This window comes from Camelus bactrianus, chromosome 4 (genome assembly GCF_048773025.1).
Source record: "Camelus bactrianus isolate YW-2024 breed Bactrian camel chromosome 4, ASM4877302v1, whole genome shotgun sequence".
Lineage (NCBI taxonomy): Eukaryota > Metazoa > Chordata > Mammalia > Artiodactyla > Camelidae > Camelus > Camelus bactrianus.
In genome coordinates this window covers 70,513,095-70,540,819 of record NC_133542.1, presented here as the reverse complement: position 1 = coordinate 70,540,819, position 27,725 = coordinate 70,513,095, and the positions used below count along the sequence as shown (strand labels likewise).

The 27,725-nt window shown below is 49.6% G+C and overlaps 2 protein-coding genes across 5 annotated transcripts; both read right to left on the bottom strand.

Annotated features, from left to right (window-relative positions):
• Positions 1-224: 224 nt before the first annotated feature.
• ZNF79 (zinc finger protein 79) lies at positions 225-11,165 on the bottom strand. Of its 3 annotated transcripts, XM_045513825.2 has the most exons (6): positions 10,785-11,165; positions 7,305-7,341; positions 6,964-7,049; positions 4,818-4,944; positions 4,198-4,293; positions 225-1,495 (listed from the first exon to the last, which is right to left on the bottom strand). In XM_045513825.2, the coding sequence occupies exons 3-6, from the start codon at positions 6,991-6,993 to the stop codon at positions 330-332; spliced, it is 1,419 nt and encodes a 472-aa protein (XP_045369781.1). In that variant the 5' UTR covers positions 6,994-7,049; positions 7,305-7,341; positions 10,785-11,165; the 3' UTR covers positions 225-329. The 3 variants fall into 3 exon arrangements, with proteins under 3 accessions (XP_045369781.1, XP_010949439.1, XP_010949440.1); XM_010951137.3 differs by lacking the exon at positions 7,305-7,341 and having other exon boundaries at positions 10,719-11,165; XM_010951138.3 differs by lacking the exon at positions 7,305-7,341.
• A 6,254-nt stretch (positions 11,166-17,419) lies between these two features.
• Positions 17,420-25,833, bottom strand: SLC2A8 (solute carrier family 2 member 8). 2 transcript variants are annotated; one of them, XM_074362265.1, is made up of 10 exons: positions 25,647-25,806; positions 25,391-25,553; positions 24,927-25,133; positions 23,483-23,582; positions 21,871-22,070; positions 21,121-21,264; positions 20,915-21,023; positions 20,007-20,180; positions 19,494-19,639; positions 17,420-18,030 (listed from the first exon to the last, which is right to left on the bottom strand). In XM_074362265.1, the coding sequence occupies exons 1-10, from the start codon at positions 25,700-25,702 to the stop codon at positions 17,893-17,895; spliced, it is 1,437 nt and encodes a 478-aa protein (XP_074218366.1). In that variant the 5' UTR covers positions 25,703-25,806; the 3' UTR covers positions 17,420-17,892. The 2 variants fall into 2 exon arrangements, with proteins under 2 accessions (XP_074218366.1, XP_074218367.1); XM_074362266.1 differs by lacking the exon at positions 19,494-19,639 and having other exon boundaries at positions 25,647-25,833.
• Between the last annotated feature and the right edge of the window lie 1,892 nt (positions 25,834-27,725).

Below are 27,725 nucleotides of genomic sequence, written 5' to 3'. Positions count from 1 at the left end.
TTCCTGATTCTCCTTTTGTAACAGCTTTCATGCAAGCAGATTACTAGGGCCAGACCGCTGCCAAAATACCTGGCCTTTAAGTAGGAGCCAAGTCCTTCACTCATTCCTTATAAACCAAGGTTTTTGGATTGCTTGCTACATAAAACACTACAACGGTGTAATTGGAGTTGAGCTGTCTATGCTTGCTTAAGATGTTGAGAAATTAGCACCTGAGACCTTCCACATGCAACGTAAAATGGTGACTATTTTATTAAAGGTGCTTTTGCTTGTGGCTCTGGGCTACAGACTTCAAGTCAGATGTCCCCAGTCCACTCTGGTTATATTCCCAGTTACTCTCCAGCATGGAGTCTCTGATGTCTGATGAAGGCTGAACTACACCTGAAGGCCTTCCCACACACTCTGCATTCATAGGGCTTCACACCAGTGTGAATTCTCTGATGCTGACTAAGGGATGAGCTCTGGTTAAATGCTTTTCCACACTCATTGCACTCGTAGGGTTTTTCGCCTGTGTGAATTATATGATGTCGAATGAGGGCTGAGCTCTCACTGAAGAACTTCCCACATTCATTACATTTATAAGGCTTCTCCCCAGTGTGGGTCTTTTGGTGGATTATAAGGTTTGTACTTTGGCTGAAGGCCTTTCCGCACTCACTGCACTTGTAGGGCTTCTCCCCTGTGTGAGTCCTCTGATGGTTTGTGAGGTTTGCGCTCTGGCTAAAGGCCTTCCCACACGCATTACACCTGTAGGGCTTCTCCCCGGTGTGGATTCTCTGGTGCTGAATAAAGGCTGCGCAGTAGCTGAAGGCCTTCCCGCACTCGCTGCACTTGTAGGGCTTCTCCCCTGTGTGAGTCCTCTGGTGGTTTGTGAGGTTTGCACTGTGTCGGAAGGCCTTCCCACAGTCGCTGCATTCATAAGGCTTCTCTCCAGTGTGAATTCTCTGATGCTGAACAAGTGCAGAACAGTCACTGAAGGCTTTCTCACACTCACTACATTTGTAGGGCTTTTCTCCGGTGTGAGTTCGCTGGTGTTTTGTGAGGTTTGCGTTCTGGCTGAAGGCCCTTCCACACTCGCTACACTTAAAAGGTTTCTCTCCAGTGTGAATCCTCTGGTGCTGAATAAGAGAGGAGCTCTGGCTGAAGGCCTTCCCGCATTCATTGCACTCGTACGGCTTCTCCCCAGTGTGGCTCTTCTGATGCTGAGAAAGGGAAGAACAGTAACTGAAGGCTTTGCCGCATTCATTACACGTGTACGGCTTCGCTCTGCGAGGTGTAATTATATCCAAATCCTTCCTGAGGCTCTCTGTGTGTGTTTCATGTTTACAGGGTCTCACTTCTGTAGGAACTTTCTGCTGCGGAGAAAGTACTGGTCTCAGATTGCAGCTTTTCCCCAGTTCACTGTTCCTGTGACCTGACTCTGCAGGGGGCAGCTCTACACTTGTGTCTTGGAATGATTCTTTGGAAATGTGTTGCTCAGGTGGTGACTCAATCTTCCAGTCTGAAAAAAATTTAGAAGAGCAATTTTTTTATTTGTTTGGTGGAAGAAGATAGAACTGAAATACATAAGGTTGACGGAGTCTGGCTGAGGTCTTATGCAGACAAGTTCAACGCTTCACTCCCTTCTCCCCAAACGCTTCTGTTCTAAACCAGAAATAATGACCAGATGGCTTTTCAGAGACATAAGCACACTTCGCTCCCTTTCCTAAACTGCAACCTTGAACCTCTGCCTCAGACGCACTCCTCTCCTGTGCTTTTGCCAAGTACTGGGTGCCTCAAGCTGTCTTAAGTCACAATTCTCAGTGTGGTTTTGGGTAACTTGCTTACCAGGTTTGATATCCCAAACCAAGTATACCCAAAACAGAACTGCTGACTTTCCCTTTCAAGCCAGTGTCTTTGTCAGTCTTCCCATCTATCCATCTGCTCAGGCCAGGGACATCCTTAATGCCTCTGTCCCTCACGTCCAGGTCACTAGCGAGTCCTATTGGCTTTAACACCCAAGTCAGTCCTGACTCCTCCTTACCAGCCACCATCATCTCACTGGAATGTCCTAACTGGTCTCCCTGTTTCTAGTCTTTAAAGTCCAGTCTCCACGTTATCTTTTCAAACACAAATCAAATATTGTCCCTTCCTTGCTCAAAACCTTCAATGGCTACCTATCTTTCCATCTGAATAAAATCTGAACCCTTACATGATCTGTGCCCTGCTTACTATCCCTTGATTACTGAGTCCTAGGGGCTTATGATCCTAACACAAGCCAAGCTCATTCCCAACTCAAAGCCTCAACACATGCTGTGGCCCAGAATGTTCCTCCTCCAGATCCTTACATGCCTGTCTCATTCTCTTCCTTCAGGTCTCAGCTCCAATGTCACCTCCTCAAAGTGGTCTTTCCTATTCATCGATCTAGAGTGGCCAGCCACCACCTGGACTCCCACCCCCCTAGCACTCATCACTGTCTAGCAGTGTGTCAGGTGTTCCGTTTATTCATTTTCTTTCTTTTCCTCACTAGGATGTAAGCAGGGGCTACATCATGTTCTCTGATGCACCTCCAGTAGCTAAAACAATGCCAGGAATGTACCAAGCAGTGAGGGCAAGGCACTTCAAAGACTGGGGCCTGTCACTGTGCGAGGAGTGGGATGGAATGAGAGAGGGCCCTGAAACCAGCCAATGGAGGCACAGCGATGCCCAGGATGCTCTGTGGGCCTCAGAGCAGAGATGTAACACCACAGAAGTATTTAAGTTACTCTAATAGCCAAATTTAAAACTCCAACTACTTCACTATCACAGAATTAATACAGCTCTACATCACTGACAACTTTTTTTTCATACATAATAACTTATAAAATGAGACAGGTTTTGTTAACCACATTTTTTTAGATATAGAAACAGATACCACATAACTTAGTGGTTTACTCTGAATCCATGTAGTTATTAATGCATAGCAGGCTAGGACCTGGCTACGTCTCTCATGGGTCCATATCCAAAGTTGCTTCCACACTAACACTCTATACCTCAGAGCACAGATCCTTGGTGGTAACATGTTCCCAACTTCTATTTTTAATAACACGGTGATTTGAATCTTCTTCAGTAACCTTTTTAGGATCTTGAACTGCTCTGTGATGAAACCTTTCCCCAGAAAACTGCAGTATTGCCATAAAACACTGCATTCAATTTCTGAAGTTCCAGGGCCGTGGGTTCAGGTTAAAAGGCGCTGTGTAGCAAATATGGTGCGTGGGGACGCGGGGGGCCTCGGGAGAAGGAAGCAGCAGGAAGGGTGCGGCTCCCCGTAAGGGGAAGTACTTCAGCAAGTCCGCGCGGTGCCTGGGCATAACGCGGGCTGAGGTAACAGGTGGCAGGCTGCTTAGAAAGAGGGCAGGATGGGAAGGAGAAGAGGGTTCAGATGACCTGTGCAGAAAGTAAGCCAGGGGCTTTGTTTTCATTGTCCTACAGCAACAATAATTATAGTCACTAAAAATACGGAGCATTAGGCTGTATTTTTGGAAAAATTTAAAACTTCATCACCTTAAAGTTGTTAAGTTCATTTGTACCCGATGCTTTAAGTTTCAAAATATTGTAAGTGGCTGAAACCGCAGGCCCTGCCAGAAGTCACACATGTGCAAGGGCTGAAATATGAAGGTGGGGGTGAAATGAGCAACCTAAGGTGAGTAGCAAGAGGCACACACTGGTTTCCCTTGCTTTTGTCTTTCCCGGGTTTCTTAGTATCAGCCCTTCAGAAAGTTGAGGCATGGCCGTGAAGAGGAGGGGTGGGGGTGCAGAATCCAGTAAGGAGTCAGAGAGGGGAGTAGCAGTAGGTGTCACAGCTGGAGGTACGGGTATGGGGGGGCACCTGACACCCCCAGTGAGGTAACCTGAAGCAGGGAGTGTGCTAGGCCAGCAAAGAGGACCCTCATTCTCCCAGAAGCCAGCATTACCACCTGCGCTCCACCTCCCAGCCTGGCGAGACTGAGGAAACGGAGTGGAAGAGAGGGCACTGGAGTCTGACCTTGCTTCAAACCCCTATGTCACTTTCTAGCTGTGAGGCTCTGAACCAGTGAGTTAGCCTCTCAGCTTTATATTCCTCAACTATAAAATGGGGATAATAATATTTCCCTCACGAGTTGTTAAAATAATCAAATGCACTAACACAGTTCAGAAGGGCTCTTGCTCCCGAGACACTCACTGGCTCAGTGTGTGCGCACTTACCTGGACAGGTACTCCTTAGGCCTTCTCTCTCCAGCATCCATGAGCCTTCCCTTTGTTCCAACTGGGAGTTCATTACAGGCTGGGAGACTGGAAGTCCTATAAGGGGAAAAATGTGCTTTAGAGATTTGTACTAAGTACAAATAGCCACCCAGAACTCGGGAGTGGAAATAGGGCATTCATTTCACTCATTCAACAAATACTGAGCAATGACTTGGTGCCGGGCACTAGGGGACGCAGCAGTAAGACAGATATGATACCAAGGTCTTGGTAGAACATTTCTGAAAAGAGCTGAAGAAACAGCCTCAAGGAAGGGTCAAGCCAGGGAGTTAAGCAAGCCCACAAAGCAAGCTATTTAGGAACTTGGTGAATATGGAGGAACTGGCCTAGAGGTTACCGGACCTTGCCTTGGAAGTAAGAAATGGGGGAGGGCACAGCTTTGGGGGGAACAAAATGAAACTGCCTATTTCCCAACCCAGAATGCAGAGACCTATCAATGGGGGACGAGGAAGAATAAATACTATCCCTCTGGTGCATCAGAGCAATTTGGGATCACTTAACACTGGGAAATGCCACAGATTTTCAGACTTGAGCAAATTTTGAATTTTAAATGGTTTCCTTACCCAGGAGGACCAGGTTTCTGGACTCTTCTGGTATCCCCTCCATGAACCTGTTCCTCAGAGCAGGGACCGAGCGCCTCCACCCTTCCTGGGTAAATGCTACAGCCACACTGCTGAAAGGCGTGCAGTCCTGGAACAACAAGCACATTCCTTCTTGCCCAGTGGCCCGAGAAGGGAGGTGGAAGTGATGGGGTGGGGCGGTTGGGGCTCCGGGTGTGTTGCCAAGCAGGCCTAAAAAGGGTCTTTGAAAGGACTCAGGATAGTTTCAGAAAAGCCTTTATTAATCACTTCCTTTGTGCCTAACACTAGACTGGACTATTGACACACAAAAATAAATAAAACACAGTCTCTCTTGTTTCTTTATAATTCTGGCAGACTTTAAATACAAACAGAAGAAAATATGTATATATATGAGCAGTACTTGGGCAGAAACTAACAGGTGCTTGGGAATTAAAAGAGCCAATATAGAAAAAGCAAAATTAGAATGTGTGAGTTTATGCAACAAGGAATCAGCTCCAAATTAGAAAAGAAATGTGAATGATTAAATGTTTTCACAACATTTGATAAATATTCACATGAACTCAGACATCACACAGTACAGCAGGAGAGCCAGGCATGTATGTAACCACCTGTAATAATGTGTCAAAGAGATGGACAGACTAGTAACCAGGATAACAGAAGAGGAATCCTAGAGGGAGGGTAGGGGCAGGACAATCAGGGAAGACCACAGAGAGAAGGAAATCACCAAGCTGGCCTTGAAGGAAAAGGTTCCTCAGATGGAGACAGAGAAGGATATCCAAGGTAGGGGAGGCATCATGAGCAAAGGCATGGAGGCGAGAAAGTCTCTGTCTGTTTTCAGCTTAGGAAATGGCACCTCCACGCACCTAGTTGTCCCTGTCAGACACCTGGGTGTTATCGTCCCCTTGCCTGCAGCTCCCCACAAATCAACTGCCTATTCGTTCTCCCTCTTCACTATCACTAGCATTCACCCCCTTCTCTCCATGCCCCTGGCCACTGCCTTGTTTTAAGCCAGCATCATTTCCCAGATTATAACTAGTCTCCTGATTCTAATTTTACCTGTCCTTCCAATCCATCTTTCACATTGAGAAATGCATTAAATGGGACAAAGAGCATCATTTTTAAAAACCATGAAATGGGTAAAACATTTGGGTAATTTTTAATAATTAAGAGAGTAAAATCCACTGTGAACATACAAGTGTCATGAACCAAATAACAAATATATAGTTGATAAAGAAAAAACTGTAGGAAGTACAAGGAGAAATTTAAAACATTATAGTTAAGAGAGATGTTAAACAACTCAGCTGTTGACAAAGTTAATACAAAACAAAGAGTATGAGAGAAATGAGTAATTTAATACAGTTGAGCTAATAGAGCTGACAAACCCTACACCCTGCGATCACACAATACCTGGATATTGTGTGTTGAGAAGAGACACAAACTTTATCTCCATGGAGCACAGACCAGCTGATTGTGCAGACAAGAAACCAAAGTCACAATTTTGGCATATCTAAAAAAATAAAGACCCTCGCAAAACCTTTCAATATATATAAACAAAAAGGAAGAAAATGAATTAGGGATTCAACTCAATAAAAAAATAATAAATTTAAAAATAAATCTAAGGAAAGCAGAAGCAAAAAAACTACGAAAAAATTTTAATAAAAGAGTAGAACTGATGAGGAAATTCAAGTGCAGACTTCCTAAAAGTGAAAATAGACCAAGACCTAGTCTAGTCAAGGGGAAAAAAAAAAAAGAAAAAAAAAGATAGTTCTTACCCTCATAGGACTGTGCAATGGAATTTATAAGATATAATTCTGTAGAATACTCCTAATGAAATGGGGAAAATATTAATCAAATTCTACTAAGTGGAAATAAAAATGATGTTACAAAGCAAAACACACCCATTTTAGGAAAACATAAAAAAAAATGACTGAAAGGATACAAAATGTTAAGTGTTATTTCTTTGTGGGATTAAAGGTGATTTTGGGGGGGGTGTATTGTCCATATTTTTCAGGTTTTCTACAATGAACATGAATTCCTTATGTAATTAAAAACCCAAAACACTCTTAATATTAAAAAAAGAAAAAAAAAAACAAAAACGGCTACCTCTCAGAGTAAATTTCTAACTTACTTGGGGCCCAGCTGCGAGACCAGCTGCCATTCCTTCCTCTTCTGTGCCTTCCTCTTGGGGAAGGGCAGGATCCGGAGATGGTGGCTCTGGAAAAAGAGAAAGAAACCAATGAGGCATAAAACTACAGCTCACCAAGCTAGAAAGTGTTACTTTCTCACTCTGAAGAGAACACTCAAACAACATCACAAGCTCCAGGGCTCACTAAGGCTGAATCTGCAGACCTGCAGTGGGATAAAAGTCTCCCATTCTTCTTCCTACCTTGGAAGTTCCACCAATTCACTCAGACATAGGGAGGCATTAAAGTGTAACAGACTCTCAAGTATTCCGGATCCACCACTTACCAGCAGTGTGCAAATCATGTGACCTCACTTTTCTGATCTGTAAAACGGGAATAATAATCCCTTGTAAGGTTGCTGTGAAGATTTAAATACAGACAAAGCAGCTGACAAAATGCCTAGCGTGTGCGTATATAGCTTACAACTATTACCAATTACTTAGTTCTTTGGAGAAAATGGCTCTGCAAATTTAAGACACTTGCTTAATCAAAACAAGAGGTAATGACCAAGTGGGATTCATCCCAGAAACGCAAGGTTGGTCCAGCACATGAAAATCAATTGATATAAAATGTGATACTAATATAAAAGAAAAAACCCCACATGATTATCTCGACAAACACCAAAAAGGCCATTTTACAAACTTGACACCTTTCATGATAAAACATACCCAATAAACTAGGAACAGAAGGGAACTTCCTCAACACAATAAGAGGCATTTACGAAAAACTCAGAGCTGCAGACTGATGCTTTCCCCCCAAGATCAGGAACAAGACAAGGATGTGTGCTTTTGCCATTTCTATTCAGTATGATACTGGATGTTCTAGCCAGAGCAATTAGGAAAAAACAAACAAACAGAAGGCATCCAGATTGGAAAGGAAGAATTTAAACTACCTTATTCACGAATGGCATGGTTTTGCATATAGAAAATCCTAAGGAATCCACAGAAAAACTATCACAGCTAAACAAGTTTGCAGGACACGACATGAATATATAACAAAAAGACAACTCAATTCAAAATGGGCAAAGGATTGAAAGTTCTCCAGTTGTATTTCTATACACTAATAATGAACAATCCAAAGATGAAATTAAGAAAACAATTCCATTTACAAGAGCATTAAAAGAATAAAATGCCTAGGAATAAATTGAACAAAGGAAGTGCAAGACATCACACTGAAAACTACCAAACATTGTTAAAGGAAATTACAGAAGATCTAAATAAATAGAAAGACATCCCACGTTCATGGATTGGAAGACATTAATCTTGTTTTCCAATACTCACCAAATTAGTTTACAGAGTCAATGCAACCCCTATCAAATTCCCAGCTGGCTTTTTTTTTTTTAACAAAAATTTATAAGCTCATCCTAAAATTCATGTGGAAATGGAAGGGATACAGAATAGCCAAACAATCTGGAAAAAGGAGAACAAAAGCAGGAGGCCTCATATTCATGATGTCAAAACTTTCTACAAAGCAATAGTAATTAAAAAAATATGGTACAGGTATAAAGATCAATGGAGAAGAACTGAGAGTCCAGAAATAAACCCACAGATTAATGGACAATTGATTTTCAACAAGAGTGCCAAGAAATTAAATTTCAAAAAAACATAGCTGGGACAACTGTATATCTGCATGCAAAAGAATGAAGCTGAACTCCTACCTTGCATCATATAAAAAGAAAACCTCACAATGAATCAAAGACTTAAACGAAAAAGCTAAAACTCGTAGAATAATATATAAATAGAAATCTTTATGACCTCTGATTAGGCAACGGGTTTCCTAGACATGACATCAAAAGCACAAGCAAAATGAAAAACTAAATTGGATTTCATCAAAATTAAAAACTTTGTGCTTCAAAGGACAGTATCAAGAAAGTGAAAAGATCTGCAAATCATATATATTCTAGGGTCTAGTATCCAAAATATATAAAGAATTCTATTAAAAACTCAACAAAGAAAGACAAATAACCCAACTTAAAAATGGGCAGTGGATTTGAATAGATATTTCTCTAAGCAAGATACAAACAGCCAATAAGTATAAGGAAAGATGCTCAACATCACTAGTCACTGGAGAAATGCATAGCAAACCATTATGAGATACCACTTCACACCCACTAAATGGCTAAAATAAAAAAGATGGGGAAAAAAAGTGCTGATGAAGATGCAGAGAAACTGAAACCCACACATACTGGGAACGTAAAATGGTTCAGCCACCGTGGAAAAAAGTTTGGCAGTTCCTCAGAAAGTTAAACAGAGTTACCAAAGTTACCAGTTATTTAGTAATTCCTCTCCTAGGTATATACCGGAGAGAAATGAAAACATGTCTACACAAAAACTTGTGCATGCATATTCACAGCATTATTCATAATAGCCCAAATGTCCATCAACTGATGAATAGAGAAAACATGGTATAACCCATATAATGGAATATCATTCAGCCACAAAAAGGAATGAAGCACATTCCTCCTGTTACAACATGGATGAACCCTGAAACATTACACTAAGTGAAAGAAGCCAGACTCATATACTGTATGATTCTATTTTTGTGAAATGTCCAGAATAGGCAAATTCATAGGGACAGAAAGTAGATTAATGGTTGCCAGGGACTAGGGGGAAGGGGGAATGGGGAGTAATACCAGTTTCTTTTTGGGGTGATGAAAATATCCTGGAACTAAATAGTGGTGATGATTGCATACTCTGTGAATATACTAAAAGCCACTGGATTGTATACTTTAAAAGTGAACATTGTAGCATAGCATGTGAATTATATCTCAATTTAAGAAAAAAGTAGAGGTAGTGTAGTCCTCAAAAATAATTCAAAAAAAGTAAACAGGTCTGGTCCTAGTACAGATTCAAGTTACTGAGTTGTACCTAACCACTATACTTACATCCCTCTTTGGTAATATGGGGAGGATAACCATTCTGGTTGTGTTCCCAGGTCTCTGAGGGAAGACAGCACGAAATGCTGGATGTGAACTTGCACCTGAAGACTGATAGGCCAATTCAGGGACCCCTTGATCTAGGGGAGGATGGGCCTCAGTGGTTAAGATTACACACACACATTTGTTCTGTTCTGTAAAGCGTTCAAGGTGCTTTCAAAAACGTCATTTTATTTGATGCTTACAGTTCTTAGAAGTGAACGAGGTAGTTAACGTTATTTTCCCTTCTCCTCCACGAAAAAACACAGGTTAAGAGAACTGACTGGTATCTCACAGCTTAAACAGGAATCCTAGCCTCCCGATTCTAAATCCCCAGGACCCTCCACGATTTCACAATCCAACTGGGTTGAACCCGCCCTCACTATCAGGTAAAGCCAACAGGCTCCCATTCCGAGCATCCCTGGCTGCTTCCAGAAAGGCTGGAAGATCAGAAGCAATAGAGAAGGCCCTCGGTACGTCCCATTTTCATTGCCAGGGCCCATTTCTCTCTACTTTCTAATGCCATGGGTGCATCAACAGATCGGAGTAAGGGATAGGATACTCAGAGATGATCCAGGCCTGAGCGCCTCCAACCTTTCTGACCCCGGGATTCTTTATTCAAAATAGGATCGTCCCACGGAGGTGTGTATAGCTCATCGGTAGAGCGCATGCTTAGCATGAACGAGGTCCTGGGTTCAATCCCCAGTACCTCCATAAAAAAAAAAAAAAAAAAAAAAAAAGACCGTACTCAAGCACTTGTGGAAAGGATAACTGCAGAGTTCTCACCCGGGTCACACAGCAGTATCAGCGGGCAAGCTGGAAGCCATAAACCGCTCCACCAGTCCTTCTCACCTCCTTCCTCCAGCATTTGTGTCCCACCTAGCGCCACCGCCTCCCAGCTGTTCTCTGTCAGCGTCGCTTCACTGAAGGTCCAGCCCCGCTGTGGGCTCTTCCCTCAGGCCTCTCCCCTCAAAGGCCGGGTCTGAATCTGCGGTGCTGAGCCGGGTCGGGCCTGTCCAGCCCGGTCTTTCACTGTCTGCTCAGCCACAGCCAGGTCACGGCTCAGGAGCCTGCGGTGCAACAGACAACTCGGTCTTCAGCAGAACACCTAGAGAAAAAGCCGCTTCCGGCTACGCGAAAAAGCTACCGGATACCGCCACCTGCACGAGCTTACACACTGCGGTCGCAGGCCCAGCTCCCCGGCCAAAGAGGACGCGCCTGAATAACGCAACTTCCGGTCATGCGCACATGCCTCCCTGCCCCACCGGACTCCATTTCCCAGAAATCTCTGGGTTCTGGTCCTGGTCAAAGCTCTGTCTCGGTGCCAGGTTGTGACCCGCGCCCCTTCGTGGACTGTATTTCCCAGAGAGCTTCCCCCTGTTCTTGCTCCAAGAATTTATTATCATCACGCTTTGTTGCACATGCTTTTCAGGTCCACCGAATCCGATGACTGGGGCCTCGGACAGGAAGAGACTTGGCCGCGAAAGATCGTGTGAGGATCCTGGCAGCGGTGGTTTTAGCGCAGGCGCACCTACTTTCTCAACTCTGAAGGGCCAAGGACTCCGGTTCACTGAGGTTCTCTCTCTCGGCCTTCTGCTCAGGGCCCAGCCCCAGTTACCTTCATGGTCCTCTTGAGCCCTCCTGAACGTTTGGGAGGAGTAAAGGAAATGAGGGCCTCAGTGTGAACAGGGCAGCTACAGGTGGGGTTGGAACGCTCAAAGTATAAAAATCTGTCAGCAGGAAAGAACTTCAGTAGTTTCAGGAGCAAAAGCACACTTTAGTGATGTTAGATCAGAACTGTTGCGAGAGGAGATTTCAGAAAATTCATCCCTTGGAGTCTTCCGTACTGCACCAGGGACTATTTCAAGGGGTTTCCTAAGAGCATTGATGAAATTTCCTAAGCCTGTTGAAAATTCTTTCACTCCTTGGAAGTCAAGCAGGGTGGAGGTATAGCTCAATGGTAGAGTGCGTGCTTAGCACGCACAGGGTCTTGGATTCAAACCCCAGTACCTCCATTAAAAACAAACAAACAAACCTAGTCCCCCCTTACTAACAAAAACAACAAAAACAGGGGTTGGGGTGGGTATAGTTCAGTGGTAGAGTGCATGTCTAGCATGCGCAAGGTCCTGGGTTCAATCCCCAGTACCTCCATTAAATTTTTTTTTTTTTTTTTTTTGTAAAGAAGAAAAAAAGAAAATCAAAACAATTTTCTGATGCCCAATTCAGTTTCAGAGGCATTGTGACGTTAAGGATATATGAATGCATTACCTGGGAAGGAGAAATGAGTTTGGGGTGTCCTAAGCCTCTTTAAATTTTGTACTAACACTGTCCCTTTCAGCCACAGCTGGTAGTGTTTGTTTTTTTTTTTTTTTTTCCCAGTATAATTCTAATATAACTCTAAATTTGTGGGCCTTCTGTAAATCTTACTGGGATTGACTCCATTAGGCAAGGTACAGCCACAGACATCTTTGAGATAAGCTGTTCTCTACTTTGGGCTTCTGCAATTTTGGGCTTACAACCTTGAAGGTCAGAAGTCTGAGATGGATCTCACTGGGCTGCAATCAAGGTGTCTGCAAGACTATGTTCCTTCTGGAGGCTCTAGGGGGAGAATCGGTTTCCTTTTTTTTTTTTTTTTTCCCAGCTTCCAGAAGATGCCTACACTCCTTGGCTAGTGGCCTCCAGCTGGTGTCTTCTGCTCACAGCACAGGCCCAGCAGGTGCTAAATCCATAATGGCCACTAGGTGGATAGCAGGGGGCTTTCAGCCTTAGTCTTGCGAACCCACCCATGGCCACTGGGAGGTAGCAGAGTGCTTCATACTTTGGCTTATGCAATTCCACTCATGGCCACTGGGTGGCGTTAGGGCATTTCTTGCCTCAGGTTCTCAGAAGCCAGGATTCTCCTGGAAGCTGTTCCGGGGGTGGGAGTGGGAGTTGGGCGGATGTTGGTTGGTAGCGCACATTTGTATCCTGAGCTGGGTAAAGCACAATTTCTGCTGCACCTGTCTTCTGGGGATGTTTCACGCTGCCCCACTTCACATGGTCCTGTGCCTGATGCTGCTGGGCAGGGCTCCTGGGGTAGATACAGGACTGTCGGCTGGGGCTGGTTCTTGGTCCCTGAAGCATCTTGTGTTCTGATGGGAGGGACTCAAGGGAATGTAAAGGGACCTCTGAAGATCCTGTGTGCCCACAGTCCTTGGCACCTGTAAGTAGGTGCTGGTAGCAATCAGAGGTGGTGGTATGGGTAGGAGTTGCTGAGGGAGTTGGGTAGGAAATAGAATATAAGAGAAAAACCTGTAAAGATTTCAAATATCCCCTTATGAAGCACCCCTCGGGCCTCACACCAGCCTTGCATGCAGCTCCCTATCTCCACCACAACCTGCCACCCTCGCCTGCACGGCCTTACCACAACCAGCAGCTAAACTGGTTGAGCACTTACTCAGTGTGCTCCTCAGTTCTAAGTGCTTTACATAATCACCTCCTTTCATCCTCATAATAACCCCATGAGAAAGAGCATCATTATGCCCATTTTAAAGATGAATAAACTGAGGCTTAGGGAGGTTAAGTGACTTGTCCGGGTCACACAGGCAGTGAGGAATACAATTAGAATTTGAACCAACCCCACAGTTCTGACTCACCACACTGCACTGGCTCCCAGCCTCTGGATTAGAGAGGAGAGAGGCCAAAGTAGGGTTGAAGCCACAGTGATGTTTCTCGCCCACATGTTTAACCATCTCCCTTGGAGGCTGGGGGCTTGGCCCTCCCCCACCTTCCCTTGGTCCTTTGCCAGCCCCCGTTTGCAGAGGCTGGGGATGGACAAGCAGGAGCTGGGAGCAGCCTTGCTTGAAGTGCCAGTCTTCCACCAGGTGGCTGAGAGTGGGTGGCCTGGGCAGAGACTGTGTTTCAGGGAGGGTCAGCCACTTGCCCAGGCCCTCTGTGTCTGTCGTACTGAGTCCGATGTGCATGTGAGCAGCACAGGGGCCAAGGCTGTCCCAGTCATTCGACACCTAATTTGTGCCTGAACCTGCCTGAAGGTCCTGCTCCCTGGTCTTTGGTGTCGACTCACTGGGAACAGACTGAGATGGTGGGGGAGAGGCAGGCGCCTCCAAAACACAGCGAGTGCATGACCTTCTGGGGTGAAGTCTCACAGGGCGCACAGGCAGCTTTAACAAAGCATACCTTCTTCAACCAGCAATTACACCTTAAGGTTTTACCCTAAGGAAACTGGTCGCCTATCTCTGTACAGCTCTCTCTAGTTCTCCCTCCCTAACTCTGTATCTCCATCACCTCTGTATCAGTTTTCTAGGGCTCACAGAACAAATACCGTGGACCGAACGGCTGAAGCAGCAGAAATTCACTTCACTGTTCCAGAAGCTGGAAGACCGTGGTGGCTGGCTTTCCTCTGAGGCCCCTCCTTGCCTTGTAAATGACCATCTTCTCCCTGTGTCTTCACGTGGTCTTTCCTCTGTGAGTCTGTCCTAAACTTTTTTTTTAAGAACACCAGTCAGATTAGGCCCCACCCTTATGAGCTCATTTTAGCTTAATTATCTCTTTAAAGGCCTTCTCTCCAAGCATAGTCACATTCTAAGGCACCGAGTGTTGGGACTTTAACATGAGTTTGGGAGGACCCAGTCCAGCCTGGAACAGCCTCCATGTTTATCTCCATTTCCATCGTCACCATCACCTCCACCTCTATTCTCCGTCTTGTCTCCAGCACCATCATTGTTCTGTTATCAACGCCATCTCTCATCTCTCCTCTAGTTCATCTCTGTTATCTCTTCTCTCATTTTTCTCTAAATCTAATCTACATAACAGCAGAATCAATATGCAAAAAAATTGGAAACAATCTACATGTGGAACAATGTGGGTTGATTTAAGTTCTGATATATTTATATGCCAAAATAATCCTAAATTCAACCAATATTTGAGCGCCTACTCTTTGCCCCACACCGTGACTCGAATGGCAAACAAATACTTCAGATTCATTAAAAGAGTGAAGAAATCTTCCATTTCAAGCTGGTGGACTGAAGTTACACATTTACCTCCTTGTCTCTTCCTCCAATTCCCACTGAAATGAAGGTGAAGGTGTAAAAAAGGGGACAGAACCGAGAGAAGGAAGGTAAGGAGGGTAAACAGCAGCTTTTGCAATTAACCCCTTAGTTCTTCACTCCTGAACGTGGACAGCCAGATCTCACTAGATGTCCGAGACAGACCAGCGACGTAAGAGAGAAGGACCAGATAAACAACCAGACCGAGCTGATTCCAGAGGGAATCAGATCAGACAACTTTCACAAAATTAAAATATATAAGGAGTTCTGTTTATAATAGTGAATACTAAGTCTTTTTGAGGATGTGGAGCAACTGGAACTCTCCTCCACTCCTGGTGGGAATGCGCAATGGTACAAGCAGTTTGGAAAACAATTTGGCAACTTCTTAAAACAGTTCAACATCAACTTACCATATGGCCTGTTATTCCCTCCACATAAAGACTTGCATGCACATGTCTATGGCAGCTTTATTCATAACAGCCAAAAATTGGAACTAGTTCAAATGTCCAATGGACTACTACTCAACAGCAAAAAGAAATGAACCGTGATGTATGCAGCAACCTGGACGAGCCTAAAAACACTAAGTTGAAGAAGCCGGACACAAAAGACTACAAACTATATGATCCCATTTTTTATGAAAGTTGAGAAAAGCTAAAACCAGAGGGACAGAACACATCTGTGGTTGCCAGGGCCACAGCTGTACAAGGAGATTGCCTGCAAAGGGATGCAAGGGAACATTTTGAGGTGATGAAAATGTCCTGTGTCTCAGCAGGGGAGAGTACAGCTCAGTGGTACAGCACATGATTAGCAGACACAAGGTCCTGGGTTCAATCCCCAGTACCTCCTCTAAAAACAAATAGATAAGTTGACCTAACTACCCCCCCCCAAATTTAAAAAAATTAAAAAAAAAAATGCCCTATGTCTCTGTTGTAGTGGTGGGTACATGGCTGTGTACATTTGACCTAAGTCATCAAACTTTATACCTACAGTTGTTGAATTTTATGGTATGTAAGTAATGCTTAATATATTTCATTTTTAAGGTGAAAATATGTATTCTCAGAGAAACCCAAAAGGCATTCCACCAAAAAGAAAAGTACAGGATGCTACGGAAAAGGAACAGGGAATAAGAGAATTTAAATGACTATCCAAACAGCAATCAAAAGAAAGCTGGGGTGGTTATACTGATACCAGACAAAGTAGACCTCATGACAAGGAATCTTACCAGGGATAAAGATGGTCATTCAAAATGGTAAAGGACAAAGCAATCAGGAGACTGTAACTACCCTGAATGCGCAGGCACCTACTGGAGCCCCAAGGTGCATAAAGCAAAACCCGACAGAACTGCAAAGAGCGAAAGATGCACATTTACAGGTGGAGACTTCAACACCTCTCTCTCAGTTACTGATACAACAGGCGGACAGAAAGTCAGTAAGGATGTCAAAGACCTAAACCAAGCTACTGAACGACTTGATCTAATTGACATTTGCAGAACACTCCACCCAACAATGGCAGAATGCAGTTCACAACTCAGTGAGTGGACTTCAACGCAGGCACTAAGGTTGATGTGTGGTTATCAACATGAAGATGTGCCTGTACGTGGATGTGACCTCACTTCTGGAAGGTCCCAAGGCACCTGGATTTTGCTGCAGTTGAAAGCTGTCCTGTGTCTTACTTAGCACGTTTCACTGAAATCAGAGCAGCTACTGCGGGATCTTCCAGAAACTGAACCCAGGGTCCTGCTCTCCCCACTGCTCTGCCCTGGACCACACTGCACTTCCACTCCCCTTCCCTCTGGTCTCATTACAAAGCTTTCTATAAGATGCCAAGGTGGGCACATGCCGGGACTGTGCAACCCGAGACATGAGTAAAACAGGTTGAGGAATGGGAGGTACGGTGCCTCACTTCCGTGCAGTGATGCTGGAAAGTGTGGATGTTGGGAGAGAGAGAGCTTTCCAGACAAATTCTCAACAGAGGTTCTGTCTGGAAAGGTGTAGGTGTGACTATTTTATTATTTATCTAAACAAAAGAGGTTAATATTTGTAAAGTGCTTATTAGGACAGTGCCTAGCAGATGGGTAACTGCTATAAAAAATAATATTAAATAAATCTGTGTTTTCCAATTTTTCTACAGTGAACTCATATTATTATATAATAGATAGTAAAAGTGATTTGTAAAAGACTTCTTGCTCCATTAAAGTTGGTATAAAGAGAGGCTTCTTTTTTTGCAGCGGAACTCAAACAAGATTTGATGACTAATGATTCAGGAGACTGAGCTCAAGGAAGGAGCCAGAAATAACCTCTGAGTGCCAAAGGCAAGCCTGGCTGACCATGAGAAAGCAGACCCACGGATGTTCTTGGCAAGGCCCAGTTCACGGGAGGCTAGTTTTACGGAAGGGACACGAAAATGCCCTTCTTGACTGCAGCCCACACAGAGGTCACGGCCTGATTTTGAGTCAAATCTTTATTAGGCAAAATTCCTTCCTGACAATGCAGCCACTTGAGGATAAACCATGGGCCATCACCCAGCCTCCAAAAGCATCTTCTCCAGAAAACGAGCAACCAAGAGCCCCCCTTCTCTGCTGTCACTTTCGTGTCATGACAGAGACAGTGCGTGGAGGACTGGCTGCCGGACAGCAACACGCTTGCTCCCGAGCTGCAGGGCAGCAGAGGAACTGGACCGTGGGGCTGGGACCCTCAACCCTGTGCTTCCCTGGGCTGGGGAGAACTGGGCAGGAAGGAGGGACCCCAGAGGACAAGGCTCCAATGTGCTGCAGTCCTGGATCCTGGCTCCCTGGGGACAGGCAGGGGTTCCAGGCTCCAGCTGAGGCTCAGTTTGGAGTCACGGGCAGGTCCCAGCCCCTCCGAGGCCCAGAGCCAGTCCAGCTAGGAGGGGTAGCCACTCATGGGAAGAGGCTGTCATCGCCCTTCAAAATGAGCTGTGATTTGCTCCAAAGTCTTTCCTTTGGTTTCAGGGACACAGGCCAATGTGAAAAGGACACTGAAGATGCAGAAGGCAGAGGCCAGCCAGAAGGCACCGTAGGGCCTGAGCACCTCCTGCAGAGAGAGGAGAGAGGCTGCGTATGGACGTGGCAGGTCAGGAGCCAAGGCCCTAGCCGGGCCAGCCCTGCACAGCCTCAGGGGAGTGGAAGAGGGTCTGGTGCGGCCATCCAGATGCCTTGGCTGAGCTCCGTGTGGCTGACGACACTGAGGCTCACTGTGTTGAAGCGACTGCCCCCAGGTCAGAGACCCACTATCAGGGGTCTGACTCCAGGGCCACAGAACTCCCCTCTGCACTCAGCTTTGGCCCTGCCTCTGTGGTCCCCGTCCCCTGAGGAGTCTCTCTTCTTGGTGCTGGACGAAGTGGGCGAGCTATCAATAGGTGGAGATGGGGCCGTGGGGGCACACAGGGGCACTCAGGGCCCTTGGCAGTGGAGGGGAGAGTGAGTGATTTCCTTTGGTCAGAGCCTGTCCACCCTCCCAGCCCAGCCCCAGTGACCTCCCCGGTGCCAGAACCAAAGGCTGCTCCTTTCTCAGCTCCTCTTCCTGTGGGACCTAGTGACCCCACCCTTCTGCCCTGAAGCCCTTCTCCTGGCCTCTCTGTACACCCCTGGGTCACTCTTAGGTCCTTTGCCACCTTCCCCCTCCTTTACTGTCAGTCTCCTCCAAGCTTACCGCAAGTCATTTCCACCCCCAGGCCTCTGCCCTGGTCTCCCTGCTGTGTCCCCCGGGGCAGCCCTGCCTGAGCAGGCCCAGGCCCTGCAGAGTCCGGGCCAGCCCCAAGCATCCATGCCTCCCATGACCTGCCTCCCTTTGCCCCAGCCCAGCCTCCAGGTGGTTCATTCTCCTACCATTGTCCCCTGTCATAAAGGGGACCCTGTCCGTCTCACTCATTGCTGCTCTGGCACCCTGATCAGGCTGGATGTGACCTGGGGGGATGAATGACTAACAAACGGCCTGACTCTCTGCACCAGAACCGTCCCCCTGATTGGATGGGAAGCCCTGAGCCAGGGACCGTGTCTGTGTCAGTCCATTCATGAGAAGGTGGCAAAATGTGGAAATGAACCGATACTCCCGTCAACCCTGAGGGGAAGGTACTGTCACCCTTCTCCATCTTCAGCCAAGGAAGCTGGCATAGAGGAAGGAGAGCAGCACACCCCAGGTCACAGTGGGGAGGTGGCCAAGGTGGGGTTGGAGCCCAGGCCTGTCGACACCAAAGCCAGAGTTCTTCTCACACAGCCCTGCTTCTCCCGTGTCCCCAAAGTCCAATGGTGGAGCTCAGCCCGGCTGTCCTTCCACCCAGACAACCTGGAGGCTCCCAAGTGGTCACAACCTGGGTTCCTTGCCACCCCTGCCTGTCTGCTTACCCTCACCCCTGAGCAAGATGGCGGTGTCGCAGGATGGTGGGGCCTCAGCCTGCACGTGAGGCCACTGACCCTGAGTCTTTTGTAACAAGAGTAATTCTTAAAAGGACTTCTCTGTTGACTGTGTGACGGGAGGCCATCAGGGCCAGCACTCACCATGAGGCTGCTGAACTCTTTTGTCACCAGGAAGGCCATGAGCCAGTTGGTGAGGACGCAGACACCGGTGGCCACACCCTTGACGTGCAGAGGGAAGATCTCAGACATGAGGAGCCAGGGAATGGGCCCCCAGCCCACAGCGAAGCCTACGGGAGCAAGACAGGCGTCAGGGCCCACGAGGCTGGACCCCTCGGCTCGCCGCAGGCACGCTGGGCTGCAGCCGTGCGGGGCAGCCTGGCTGTGGGCTGAAGGGGCCTGGGTTCCAGCCTGGGCCCACCAGCTCAGCGCCTCACTGTACAGAATGGGATAAGGATGGGGCCTGCTTGGAGGGGGGGTGGTTGGAGCTAAGTGAAAGGAGCAGAAAAGGGCTTAGCTTGGTGCCTGGTACACGGTCAGAGCTACAAATGCAGAGGTGAGGCTGGCTAGGCCCAGACTCACTGGGAGCCGCAGGGACCTGGTGGTGACAGGGCGTCCCCATGAGCCCCTGCTCAGCCTGCCCGTGGGCCCCCTCACCAGCGATGAAGAGGCACATGCTGCCCACCGCCAGCCAGGCCAGCCCCATGCTGGCATTGGTGGGCTCCATGGAGACGGGCGTCCAGAGTTCCACGTGTGAGGAGTTGCTGGGGCCATCCTGGGTCAGCTTGAAGTAGGCGCCAAAGGCACTGGTGCTGAACACCATGACCACACCTGCAGGCGGAGGGTGGTGGGCAGGGCGGGGCAAGCGGGCCACAGCGCGCACACGAGCACTCGGGCTGGGGTCTCAGTGCAGCGTGGCCTGGACACCTCTGAGAGGGGCAGCGAGCAGGGCTCTGACTGGGCAGCACCCACCCCAGCGCTGCCAGCCCCGGCTCAGACCTCAAACCTCAGCAAACTCCAAGGAGGCCCCGGAAGCAGACCCTCCCTGGCCTGAGGGAGCAGGGGCAGTCACAGCGGCAGCAGCACGACTTTCAGACCCACTTCCCCAGTAGCACCCAGGGCTGCTGGGCCCAGCGGCGTGGAGGGCCTCGCTTGGGTCATCTCCCAATCCTCCCAAGGGCCCAAACTGCCCCCACTTCACAGGGGGGAAACTGGCTCAGAGAGGTTAAGTCACTTGCCCAAAGATGACAAGCTTCTGAGCCATTTCACCCCTGGGCCCCATTTCCTCCTCGTCAGCTGGGGCCCTGAGGGCACCTTCTCCTAGGTCCATTGCAGAGGTTCAGGCACAATGCAGGGATGCCATTAGCACAGGCCTGGTCTGCAGCGAGCGCCCAGGGAGAGCTCTAGTTAAGTCCTGGCCTCCTCCTCAGGGACGCTCAGCAGTTGTCCTCTTCCCGCAATGCGGTGACCTCAGCAAAGACCCTCCAGCCTCTGGCGGGGAGCTTGGCCTGGGCCACCCTACTTGCTGAGGCTGAGAGGGCTGAGTCTCCACCCCTGGGCCTCACCTGACAAGGCCAGGAGCAGCCTCCGCCCTGCCCTGTCCATGACGAGGGCTGCTATGGCCGTGAACAGCACCTGGATGACGCCCACGACGACCGAGGCCAGGCTGCTGTCCTGCGGAAGGGCCGAGGCGGGTCAGGCAAAGACCCCGGGATTGGGTTCCTCCCATGCAGCAACCAGATGAGGCAGGCTGGGGCAGAGGCCTCTTTACCTTGAACTTGGCCTCCTGAAAGATGCTCTCTGCATAGAACATGACAGCGTTGATGCCTGACAGCTGCTGGAAGGCCATCAGCGAAATGCCAATGATGAAGGGCTTGTAGATGCCAGGACGCTGCAGCTGCACCAGGCGGAAGCCCTGCCCAGACAGAGACCGGGCATCAGTGCTCTCTCCCCCGTCCCCAGGCTTTGAGCCCATCATCCTAAGGCCTGGTGGAGGGTGGGAGCCTGTTTCTTGTCCTGACCCCACCTGGGCCTTGGGTTCAAAGACAGGTCCCCATCTGTAAGGTGACAAGATCCTCACCTCTCCACCACCACCACCAGGCATGTGCTGTGACTCCCATTTTACAGATGAAGAGACTAAGGCTTAAAGAAGGAAAGGTCATACACTAGGTAAGTGGCAGAGACTCAATCTTCTCCCCTTCCCTACAACTTCCTGTTTAAAAATTCCAAGTCCTCAAGTCTGCACCTGCACTTCCCTCTGACCTGGCCCGGCCTTTCTCTTCCTGGGACAGTAAGGTTAAGGCTCAGGCTTTCCCAGGGTTGTCCAGCCAAGGAGTGGGGCTTGAGTGGGCCTCTGCTTGCCTGCACACAGGATCGCACCCCCAACTCACCCCACAGTGTGTGCGCGCAGGTGAGCACACAAGCGTGCAGCCTTGGGGACAGGCTGGGTTGACCTTGCCTGGCTGCAAAGGGGCGGTATCTCATTGTCCCCTCCCGCCAGCTCTGGCTCCCGGCCCCTCACCTGGTGCTCCGCCCTGACAGGGGGCTCTTCCCAGCCCTGCTCAGAGCCCCACAGGAACTGCATGGCGGCCATGGCTTCCTGGTGCTTGTGCTTAGTCAGCAAGAAGCGAGGGGTCTCGGGCATGCAGCACATGAGCAGCAGCATGAAGGAGGGGGGCACACAGCCCAGCACGGCCAGCCAGCGCCACTCGAGGACCCAGCCTGGTTTGGAGCAGGGGGGTCAGACATCAGAGCTGGGTGAACCAGCCTGAACCTTCTCCAGGAGTGTGTTCCCCTCAGCCAACCCCAGGGTCTCAGCTAGAGGGTAGGGACCTCACTACCTTTGCATGACCACCCTCCTGTTCATTATTGATACTGTCATTACTGTTGTTAAGTGTTGTAGAAATGACGGGAGGTGATCAGTGAATATTTATGTGGCTATTAAAGGATGAGGCTCTCGCTGTGCACCCACGTCGTACATGGCACCACTTGTCTAAAAGGTAGGGTGGGAGAATAAATATGTGAGTCCTCCCACATGCACAGACTCTCTGGAAGGCCACCAAGAAGCAGGCAAGGCCGGCTCCTCTAGAGAGGAAGGGGGACAGAGTGGGGAAGACTTTTCACTGGACACCAATCAAAACTCATGGAAATGGATCAATGAAAGTGCAGATTATGATGACCTGGGGCTAATTCTATGGGTGTATCCACACTCATGTGTCTGTCCATGGCAGGGGCTTTGGCACACTACTGGCCCCAAGGCAGCGAGGGTGCTGCAGAACTCTGAATTAGAGTCAGGAAGGTAAATAGGTGAAAATGAAAGACCACAGACCGGCGTGTTGTCCACTCTGAAGAACCAGAGGGCACATGCCCCAAGCTCTGCCATGGCCCATCAGGCCCTGAACCCCCATCCCCACCACGGTCCTCAGTCCATCCCTTGACAATTCTCTTAAGATCTGCTGCCAGGCACTTTTCACAGTATCACTTAATTTAATCCCTCAGCGGCCTTGGACTAGGTAGGGTTATCTCCACTTAAAGACAGGGACATTGAGGCTACCAGGGATGGTGTGACTAGGCCAAGGTCACACAACTAGTAAGCAGCAGAGGCCCCTGACCTTGGACTGTCAGATCTAAAGCCTGCCCTCTTTCTGTCCCAGTTCTGGTGAAAAATGTCTGCCTCTGGAAGCTTCCTCATGCTGGTCCCAGCTCTGACCCTTGGGTCCCTGGAACCTGCCTCCTTCAGGCTGCAAATCCAGTACTGATACTTCTGAGGGAGACATGCTTGGGCCCTCCAACCTCCTGGGCTAAAGATTTTGGGGTTCCCCACCAACCCCCAGAATCCTGTTTGGCATTGCAGTGAGGTACTGGCCTAACCAGCCAGTGCTCCCCACACTCCTGGACTGGGCTTCTGCTGTGGGAAGGCGAGGACGTCACATCCTCCAGCTCCCCCTAGAACCTGGTCACAAGACCCACACAACCCAGGGCCTCAGGGAGGTGGTCTAGGAACCTGGCATCTTGGGCAGTGGCTGTGTGACCTCGGGTACGTCTCTTGACTTCTCTAAACTTCAGTTTCTATATCTGTAAAACGGCCATACAGCCATTACCAGGCATCAAAAGAGGTAACATGGAAACTATACCTGCCAGGTAGGCTAGGAGGATGCCTATGACCACCATCAGCTGCACACAGGAGCCGAGCAGCCCCCGCACTTCGGGGTAGGCAATTTCGGAGATATAGACCTGTTGACAATTAAGATGAGATGCAAAGCCTCAGCCAATCACAGCTGAGGAGAGCCTTGACTGGGGCAGCTGCAGGCCCCGTGGGCCCCTAATCGCAGGACCCTGGTTAGCAGAGCCCTCCCCACACCTCCCTGGCCCCTACCAAGTGATCCGCAGCAGGTGTTTAAAGGGTACGTACATGGCTGCTGTGTGTGTGGTGGGGAGAGGGCACAGAGCTTTCCAAACTCATTTACTTGTATGCATACCCTTAACAAAATGTAGATTCTGACGCTGTGGGTCTGGGGTCCAAGATTCTGCCTTTCTAACTAGCTCCAGGTGACACCCAGGCTGCTGGCCCAAGGACCATTCTGTGAGTGGTATCCTTGGAGTGAAAGCAGGAACTCTGCACCTCAATTGCTACCAGTGGCTCCTCTGGGCTCAGGAAGCCAGAAAGCCCTTGCCCATGCTTCTAAGTTATTCCATACCTTATGCCCATGACTAAGACAGCTGTGTTTTTGCCTAGTAAAAAAAATAAAGTAAAATAAAATCTAATCTAGCTGCTGCCTGTTGCCCAGCAAACGCAGGTGAAAGGAGGGGTAGGTGCAAAAGGATGGACTCTGAGCTACTGCTTTCAATCTGGACCAGGTTAGGGTGTGTGCAGTTCGCTGATCACCCAGTAACCCCAGCTGCCAGGGTCCAAGTCCCTCCACAGGCCGTGCCAGGGCCAGGGCTGTATGTGCAAAGTCTCACTGAATCCTCACAACCACAGCACGAGGTAATGCCATTATTCCCATTTTACAAGGGAGAAAACTGAGGCGCAGAGGGTTGCTCTGCCCTGGTAAGTGGCTGAGCCAGGATTTCACCCAGATGTGCACAGCTCCAAAGTCAGCCTGGCCAGTGCTGGGTCAGGAGATGGTGGGAGAGGAGGGGAAGCAGCTGGAGGACCAGTTTGTGAGCAGTGAAGGGGAGCGGCAGGTCCCAGCAGCCTTTGCCCTTGAGGACAAACCAGAACAGGATTTTCCTGCTAAACTGTAGTCAGTGGTCTGAATGACAAGAGGGATGTAAGCCACACTGTGAGGCTTCTGTTGACCATCCACAGATGCCATATTACTTGTAGAGCAGAGAGGCCCTGTTAAGTGGCACAGTCCTGGGTTCGAGTAATAGCTTCACAGTCTGACTAGCTGTGCCTCCACAAAGGACTTCAGGTTTCTTAAGCTCACTTCGTCTGTAAACGGACTATAACAATGGCTCCTTCCAAGCCCATTTCGAGTGCAAGGAAGATGAAGCAGGGAAGGGGCAGGTGCTACGCACCCAGGAGGCCGCAGCCAGGGAGAACCAGGCTTCCAGGCTGGGGGACACACTCACCGGAGCCACTAGCGAGGCAATGCCGCAGGCCAGGCCCGTGAGGAGGCGGCCTCCGAGCAGCATCCACACGTTCTGAGCCGCGGTGATGACGGCAAAGCCGGTCACGAAGGGTACGGTGCAGAGCAGGAGGCTCAGCTTGCGCCCGGCGAGGTCTACGAGCCAGCCGCCCAGCACGCCCCCCGCCGCGGCGCCCAGGGTCACGATGGCCTGGGGGCAGGGCGATCGCGGGCTGAGGAGGGGGCGCCAGGGCGCCGCGGCCCAACCTCGCCCTCCACCCCACCCTCAGAGGTCTTGGGCCGGGGAGGGGAAGAGGATGGGCGACCCCTGGCAGGGCAGCCGGGACGCACTCGGCGGAGGGTCTCAGTGCCCGCCTGAAGCAAGGCACGGGGAGGGTCCCAGGGTCCATCTTAGGGGTGGGCGGAGGAAGGTCCCGGGAGGGCTGGAGGGGGAGTCCGAGGCCTCACCCCGAACCAGGAGGCGGCGGCGGCATCGAGGCGCGGGGCCGGGGGCGCGGCGCGCCGCAGGCTCGGAATGGCCGGGGAGCTGTAGCCGAGCGCGAAGCCGAAGCTGAGCGGGCCCAGGGCGGCGGCGAAGGCGGCGAGGAAGACGCGGCGGCTGCGGGGAGCGCTGCGAGAACAGGGCGGTCGGTGAACGGCGGGGCCTGGGAGCAGCGGAGGGGAGAGGCCGCGTCCCCAGGCCCGGCTCCCACTGCTCGCTCACCTGCCGCCCGGGGGCCGCAGGAGCGGCTGGGTCTCCTCCTGGTCCTCAGGCGTCATAACCGCAGCCAACGCTTGCTGGGTCAGCTCTGCTGCCTAAACTGCCGCGAGTCCCGCGAGTCCCGGCACCAACCCCTCAGGCCAGAGCCAGCCAATGGACGGTGAGGGGCGGCTCTGGGGCGGGATCGGCGGTGTGGGAGCAGCCAATGGGAACGCAAGGCGGGGTTAACGTCTGTGCTAGGAGCCGCCCTTCAAGTCAAGGTGGACCAATGGAAGCAAAAAGCCGGTAGGCGACGCGCAGTGGAACCGCCCCTAAAACAGAGCTATCCGATGTATAGGCGGAGCGGAGTTTGTATCTGGGCCTGGAGCACAGGACCACCCAATAGGAGTGTGGTGCGAGCCCAGAGGCGGGGTCATATAAACTACCTCAAACTTGTCTGCCAGTGAGGTTGGAGGGCGGAGATTGCACTTGCCCCTGGGGCCGCCTCTCCATCCAGCTTCGACCCGTGAAGGCGCAGCACGTGGGCCGAGCCCAGGAATTCCTGCTCCCACTCTGGGCAGCTGCAGCTGTCATCCTCGGTCGGGTCTGTGGTTCCTGCCCGGTATTAACTGCTGCCCTGGGGTCTAGGCAGCTCTGCCCACTGAGAACCGCAGGGAGGAAGGTCTCCAAACAACGGTCCTGGGCCGTTCTCCTCTCGGATGCCGATGCCGAACCTGGCCCGGCCCTGCTCCTCACGTCTCGGAACCCCCAGATTGCTGACAGCTACGGAGCCGACGACGACAAGGACCTCCGGGTGCTGGGGACCTGTATTGGGCGAGGTCCCCCACGCCGCATAGGTGTGACTGATCTGGGCTTAAATGGTGATCCCCACGCTCCCTGTTAAATTCCACTCACTTCACAGGTAATCCTGACTCTGGAATATTCTTAATACCTCCCAACTTTGACTCCCCTGTAGATGTTAATAGCCAACCTCTCTACGTGTCTGCACCCAAGTCACTGCAGGAGATGAGGATGATGAACTCAGGGCTCTGCAGCCTCTCGCCATTGGTATGCTCTCTGGGTGCAGGCAGCACCGGTGGAGTGCTGTGTAATTCTGGCAAGAACCAGGGCTAGGAAGGTAAAAGAAGCTTGGCTTCTAAGCCCTCTCTGGGCCTCTGTTTCCTCATCTCTAAGTGGGGATGACAGTATCTGTCTTGCAGGAGGGTTTTGGGTAGGGGCAATGTAAAAAGACCAAACACATGCAAAAGTACTCAAATGCTATCAGGTATGATTACAATGGTCGTTTGACCTAGTGCAGTCACCTGATTGTACTAACTTTTAAGACTTAGGCAACCACCCCTCGTGATTCCTCAGCATCTTGTGCTCCAGTCATAAATTCTTATCACTGCTTGTGATCACCTGTTTACTTCTCTCCCTCCCCCAATGGACATGATCTCCTCCTCCAGACAGTGGACACTTGGTGTTTGCTGAGGGGATGGACACCTCAGACTCCAAGGGCAAACTGCTGCATTAGACAGCTGACTTTGCAGTTCAGCCTGTGGGGTATGCAGAGGCTTGTGTAGACAGGATGATCCCATGAGCCCAGGTAACGCCAGCCAGCCCTCTGAGCCAGGGACCCCTACAAACCTGCTCCTGCTCTCCAGCTGGTCATCTCCCTCCCTTGAGTTTGTAATATTCACTTCTTGGCCTTTGTAAGCAGATATTGCTGCCAGAGCAGCATCCCGCCCCGCCTTTAAATGCTAAACACCCTCAATCTGTTTAGTAGGATCAAAAATCCTTTCTACATTCACTCCTCAGATCTGTGACCCTTGGCAAATTGTGAGGTGGCTGTGATGCTGCCAATCTCTTTGGAAGAATGGTCTAAATAGCCCTTAGTTTTTCTGTTCCAGACTGAGAGTCAAGAAACTTCAGAGAGAAAAAAAAAAAAAGATGACAGGAAACAAACACATACAAGCTCATGAAGCTTACAAATTATTTTACCATGAAAAACACCAGCCAGATCCAACTGATACAAGGCACTCAGCCTGGGTCTGTAAGGTAGACAGGGGACAGAGACCAGCTCTGAGGTCAGAGAACTCACAG

Bases quoted from the DNA above. Each gene is read 5' to 3' on its own strand.
- ZNF79 (XM_010951137.3), bottom strand. From the start codon at position 10,800: ATGCTGGAGGAAGGAGGTGAGAAGGACTGGTGGAGCGGTTTATGGCTT. The intron at 4,945-6,963 runs GTAAGTTAGAAA...TTGTTGTTCCAG, and splicing joins GTCTCGCAGCTGGGCCCCAA to GACTGCACGCCTTTCAGCAG. The intron at 1,496-4,197 runs GTAAGTGCGCAC...AATTTTTTTCAG, and splicing joins CCTAAGGAGTACCTGTCCAG to ACTGGAAGATTGAGTCACCA.
- SLC2A8 (XM_074362265.1), bottom strand. From the start codon at position 25,702: ATGACGCCTGAGGACCAGGAGGAGACCCAGCCGCTCCTGCGGCCCCCG. The intron at 25,554-25,646 runs GTGAGCGAGCAG...CTGTTCTCGCAG, and splicing joins CTGCGGCCCCCGGGCGGCAG to CGCTCCCCGCAGCCGCCGCG. The intron at 19,640-20,006 runs GTGAGGGGGCCC...TTGCTCCCGTAG, and splicing joins CATGTGCCTCTTCATCGCTG to GCTTCGCTGTGGGCTGGGGG.